Source organism: Centrocercus urophasianus, unplaced genomic scaffold (genome assembly GCF_019232065.1).
Source record: "Centrocercus urophasianus isolate 14NV4802_14NV808 unplaced genomic scaffold, USGS_Curo_1.0 seq_16, whole genome shotgun sequence".
In the NCBI taxonomy this organism is placed as follows: domain Eukaryota; kingdom Metazoa; phylum Chordata; class Aves; order Galliformes; family Phasianidae; genus Centrocercus; species Centrocercus urophasianus.
The window spans coordinates 45,525,041-45,531,040 of NW_024884711.1; the positions used below are offsets into that span (position 1 = coordinate 45,525,041).

Below are 6,000 nucleotides of genomic sequence, written 5' to 3' on the forward strand. Positions count from 1 at the left end.
CCCACACTCCAACCATTACGGAGTACCACCACCATTTGGGGTAGGAACTTTAAGACACACCCTGCAGACAACCCAAAAAAGCAAAGAGGGGCAGACAGCACGCTAAAAGCCAGCAGACCCTCTGCTAGGAGGGGGATGGGGAAGAGGTCAACCTTTGCAAAGCAGTAAAACGAAGGGATTAAGGAGTTTTTATAGGGTTTTATAAGGGTTTACGGACTCTCCCAACGCAGCCCGGGGTGCGGATCCACCTGCGCAGCGCGCAGCGGGCGCGGAGTTATGGCGCCCCCTGCCGGCCGCCGGGCCGCGCACAGGTGAGCGCTGCGGGCAGCGGCGGCTCCGCGCCCAAAGCGGGGAGATCCTCCGGCTTTTAGGGGAGCAAACATCGGGGGCAGGATGGGGACAGCAGGCTGAAAGCAACAGCGTGCGTCCCCCGGTAAATTAAAAAAAATAAAAAGTTACTAGCCCCAAAGGAGCGACGGTGGGACCAACGGGTCTGCCAGCACCTGTGCTCAAAGCGAAAGGAAGGAGAAGTTTAAAGCAGAGGGGGAAAAAAAAAAATTAGTTTTTTGGAGGTTTTCTCAGTTCTAAGCAGAGTTCAGGAAGAGCCGCCTGCCCCGCTACAGAGCGAGTGCTGCTTCCGTGCCGACCACGCAGGGGTCGGTTGGAACGAGGTGCGACCCGGGGGCAGCGAGAGGGGATGGGGGGATGAGGCGGAAGGGCTCAGAGCCGCTACGGGGAACGCTGTCAGCGCGGGTGGAAGGGATGCGCGGCACTTCCCGGCAGCAAGCAGCATCCTCGGGACGAGCAAGGTGCAAAACAGCCTTTTGCAAAAATAATAATCATTTAAAAAAATAATAATAATAAAAAGAGAGCGAGGGGTGCAGACTTCGGCCGCCGGGCACCTACCCGAAGTAGGCGGCGGAGGGCCGCGGGGTGCAGGCTAGCAGCCCTAGAAGCGCGCAGGAGGAGAGCCATCCCAGCAGGACGTGTCCATCCAGCATCTTGCAGCGGCTCCGGCGCTGCTCATCTCGTTCCCCCGCCGCGCCCGCTGCAGCCCCGCCGCCCGCGCCGCCTCTTATAGCGCGGCCGGAGGAGCGCGGCCGGCCGGCGGCGGGGCGGGGAGGGGCGGGGCCAAGAGAGAGGGGCGTGGCCATGGGGACGGAGGGACCGGGCCAAGGGGGTGTGAGGGCGTGGCCTGAAGGCAGGGGGCGTGGTTTGGTTGTGAAGGGGCGTGGCTTGAGGCGGAGGGAGCTGTGAGGACACGCCCACTTTGCTTCTAGGGGCGGGAGGAAGGCGGGGAGGGGAAGGGTTGGGTGTCCCTGCGATGTGTGGGGTTGGGGGGCTGCGAGTGGGGTGTTGTTGCAAAGGGGTGGGTGTGCAAGGGCTGAGAGTGCCACATCTGGGCTGGTGTGCAAGGGGTGAGCAGTCGTGCAAGGGATGGGTGTGCTGTGAGTGGGGTGGGTAAGCGATGGGTGTGCAAGAGGCAAGCGTGCAAGAGGTGGGAGGTTGTGCAAGGGTCGGGTGTGCAAAGGGCAGGTGGGACAGGGCAGAGCAGGTGAGCAAGTTCCAGTTGTGCAAGGGGTGGGCAGTTGGTAGGTGTGCAAGGAACAGATGTGCCAACACTGGGCTGCTATGGCAGAGCCTTGTGCAAGGGCTGTGTGTGTCGCATCTGGGCAGTTGTGCAAGGGTTCAGTGTGAGAGTGCCAGACAGCCGTGCAAGAGCCAGGTGTGCAAGGGCTGAGCAGTAGTCCTGCAAAGGTCAGGCCAGGTGTAAGGGATCAGTACACAAGGCTGGCCATCTGTGCAAAGATGCTCATGCAAGCTCTAGACACTTGTGCGAGGGCAATAAATACAAGGGCTAAGCAAACCTGCAAGGTTATCTGTGCACAGAAGCCAACTGGGGCATGCAAAGGGTGAGCAACGTGGTTGGGAAGCAGTTAATACCCGAAATGTCAGCCCTTGGAACTGCTGCTGCTCTCGACGTCACTCTCACCGTCATGCTCAGCTCACACTTAGAGCACCTGGCAGCAGCTGAGAACAAAAAGGGTTTCCTCCCCAGCGTGTGCGTGTGTGTGTGTGTCACACTGCTGAGCCACCCCATGTCCCCACAGTGATGGGCATGGGGCCACGAAACCCTGAGCAGAGCTGTGCCCAGCAGGTGATACTCAGGTGCTGGCAGACCCTCGGATAACCTCCAGGAGCAGCCTGTAATGCATCACACCACACACTGCACATCCGTGTGCTGGATTTGAGGTGTTCCAGTGCAGCTCAGCACCCCAGTGGGTGCAAGCCATGCTGGCAGGAGCATTGCTTTGTTGGATCTGCACAGTGCCATAGGGCAAGGGGGTATCTCAGTCCCCTCATTGCGATGCTCAAGGTAAAGTGGCCCCTGCACCTTTGTGCAGGTTCTGGATGGGAAATGGCTTTCAGGCTCAGCAGACAGCAATACTGCATTAAAGCCCCATCTAGAGGCCTTTCCTCAAGAAGAGTTTGGGAGAAAGTGACCAGATATGGGGTCACAGTTGGGTGTCTCTGTGATCCCACCTTAGCTTCTCCAGCATAAGTACATAGGACATGGTAACAGCAACATAGGAGGGGAGGATGAGCGTGGTTGTATATTTAGCATCAGGAGGCCTTGCCTGAGTGTTTCCCTGCTGGAAAAGTGTAAGAGTCACCCTTCGTGCACATCCCTCAGAAGCTGGGGTGCCCGCGTGGGGAGAGGGGAAGGAAACTCCGGTTCTTCAGGCAGAGGTGTAGGGATGGTTCCTGGAATGGCAGAGCAGCTCTTGGCCTTACTCATTTCCTCTGCCCACAGCAGGTCGGGGCGATGCACCAGGACATGTGTGACACTTTCCGATGTGAGACAGCACTGAAAATAGTCCTCACTTCTGCTTTCAGCAGAAAGGGGAAGGCTAAGGATGCTGAAGTCGTCGTGGATGCATTGCTGGGAGACCACGCACCAGTGCTGGGTGCAGCATCCTTCCAGGACTGTGTGATGGTTTTCCAGGACCTGCAGTGGTTCCCAGGGGGAAAAAAGAGCCGGTGCTTCAGCTCAGTATGGTGGGTGTCCGCAGAACCACCGACAGCAGAGGGCAGTGCCACATCAGCACAGCCGGGATGCATTTGATGTTTCAGCGTTGTATTTCCAGGATGGAGGGAAGCAGCCAAGTCTGATGGTTTTAGTGACAGTTTCACAGGACAGCAGAAAACAGTGCTGTTGGCAACGTGGTAAGGACTTCTTTAGGGTCGAAACAAGATACTGGGCACAATGAGAATGCTGGGCAACGTGGTGGTCACCGTTGCTGTTTTTGTGCTGGGATCAGCAGGAGATATACATTTTTAAAAGAGTTTATGGAACTGAAGGAGACTGAGTTTTTACAGGATCTGGCAGTGATGGGACAAGGGGAAATAGTTTTAAATTCAAAGAGGGGAGATTTCTGTTGGAAGTTAGGGGAATTCATTACTCAGGGGGCAGTGAGACACTGGCACTGCTGCCAGAGAGCTGTGGATCATAGAATCATAGAATGGCCTGGGTTGCAAAGGAACACAGTGCTCATCCAGTTCCAACCCCCTGCTGTGTGCAGGGTCACCAACCAGCAGCCCAGGCTGCCCAGAGCCACATCCAGCCTGGCCTTGAATGCCTGCAGGGATGGGGCATCCACAGCCTCCTTGGGCAACCTGTGCCAGTGCCTCACCACCCTCTGGCTGAAAAACTTCCTCCTCATATCCAACCTAAACCTCCCCTGTCTCACTTTAAAACCATTCCCCCTTGTCCTGTCACCATCCACCCCCACAAACAGCTGTTCCCTCTCCTGTTTATACGCTCCCTTCAAGTACTGGAAGGCCACAATGAGGTCTCTCCAGAGCCTTCTCTTCTCCAAGCTAAATGCCCCATCCCTGTTCTCAGGGCCAGGTTTGGATGGGTGCTGGGCACCGTGATCTGGTGGGGGGCAAACAGCCCATGGCAGGGGGTTGGAAGTGGATGATTTTTGAAGTCCCTTCCAATCCAAGCCATTTTATGATTCTAACCCCTCCATCTGGCTGGCAGGATCCAGATTCCAACACTGGGGCTTGATGTCTCACCATTGGTGCCAACCCTGCCTCCCATCCCATGGGTGACACTGCCCTGTGACAGCCACCAGGACTTCCTCAGGCAGCCAAGGCAACCGTGGCCTCCCCACCAGTCTTCCTGGGCACATCAGAGCACAGGGCATCTGCAGGGTGACTTCAGGTTTTCCTGCTCCATGACTCAGCTCTTGAGTGGCTCAGATTGTTCCTGTTGCTCCAGAGGCTTCCCTACCCCAGAAGAGACCTTACCACCATCCTTGCTAGGATTTTAGAAGGAAACTTGGCTTCCTCTATGGCTTGGCGTTCCCCTCCCTATGGCTCTGCGTGCTTTTCCCTGTCCATCCTCCACACTGCAAGAAGCAAGGACGTTTGAACAGCACTCCCAGGTTTTGCTGCATGAATCGAAGCTCTCCAGCGTGGTGCCTCCAGCTCAGTGGGGTGGTTGAGTCATAGAAGGAAGGAAAATACCCATGAGGTCATCTCATTCATCCCTTGCTGCCAGTTCTGCATGGGTTCCCCACCAGATAGTTGGCACCTCCTTCCAGACCAGAGTAACTCAAGCAAGGCAGCAAGAGGTGGGGACCTCACCGGGCTCTGTGAGAAGCCTTCAGCTGTGTTTCCTTCCTCAGTTTCCTTAATTAGAAGTGGGCCTGGCATTTATCTGCCATCCGGATACGGTCTGAAATAACAGACAAGAGCCGGGCTCACCGCCTGCCCACGGGTTTTTGGTTATTCCACTATCCCTGGGACCACACCATGCAATTTCCAGTTGCTCTATTTTCACCATCACGTGGATTTCCAGGGTGTTTCCTCACTCTGAGTGATCACACGTGGGCTCAGACCCAGGATCTCACTTCTTTTCCACTGGGCAGCTGGCATCACCCTGGGGACAGCCCTGAACTTGAGCAATGCACTGACTTGTGTTTGTTGTATTTGTTGCATTGCGTTGTGTTTTTTGTATTGTGTTTGTTGTGTTGTGCCTTACTGTGTTGTGTTTGTTGTGTTGTACTGTGTTGTGTTTGCTGAGTTGTGTTGTTGTGTTGCTTTGCGTTTGTTGCGATGTGTTGCTTTGTGTTTGCTTTGTTCTATTGTGTTTTATTGTATTTATTGTGTTGTTGTGTTGCTTTGTGTTTGTTGTCTTGTGTTCATTGAGTTGTGTTGTGTTGCTTTATGCTTGTTGTTCGTGTTGTTTTGTTGTATTGTGTCTGTTGTGTTGCTCTGTTGTGTTTGTTGTGTTGTGTTGCGTTGCTTTGTGTTTGCTTATTGCACTTTGTTTTGTTGTACCTGCCATCACCCAGCCCCCCAGGGCCAGCTTTTTTTCAGAGGGCAGAGATGTGGTTCAAATATGCCCATTGTTTCCATTGGGAACCAGTTTGAGAGCATCCCTCCGTGCTCTGGGTAGTGCAAATCACTGCAAGCAAGGAGAAGCTGGACCTGATAGATCCTGTCTGGTGTGTCCCCAGCTCTTCAAGAGAAGAAAAGGCTCTAAACCAACTCCAGTATGTTGCTTTGGAGCTACTGAAGGCAAAAGCAAAGAAGAGCCTATCATGCCATAGCTTCCTAAGGAGGGCAGAGATGCAGGGACACAGCAATGCTGTAAGTCTGTGTATCCCCATGTTATAGGAGGTGGGGCCACCAGCTTTGTCCCCTGAGATCCATCTGCCATGGGGTCCAGGGTAGACCAAGCCATAGCCCATTGATCTATGCCTGCTGAGTTTTTGCTCATTCCTCTCCGGTTCTGCCCCAAAATGAGCTGATCTGGTGGAAGCATACAGAATCAGGCCAGAGCAGAAAGCTGTCCTGGGACAGATCCCAAGCAGAGCCCCTTACCAAATCTCAACAGGCAATAGGATTCTCTAACCCTCATTCCCCTCAGAGATCCCTTCTCTTAACTGATCACAGAATCCATTTTAAAATGAGGTTTAGCCACCA

General features: G+C 54.5%; 1 protein-coding gene across 1 annotated transcript in view; it reads right to left on the reverse strand.

The window, feature by feature from the left end:
- Positions 1–1,003, reverse strand: part of WNT9A (Wnt family member 9A) — a 51,823-nt gene extending 50,820 nt beyond the window's left edge. Inside the window, exon 1 of the mRNA XM_042817317.1 lies at positions 907–1,003. Coding sequence (XP_042673251.1) covers positions 907–1,001 — 95 coding nt within the window. The 5' untranslated portion in view covers positions 1,002–1,003. The remainder of the gene's footprint in view (positions 1–906) is intronic.
- Between the last annotated feature and the right edge of the window lie 4,997 nt (positions 1,004–6,000).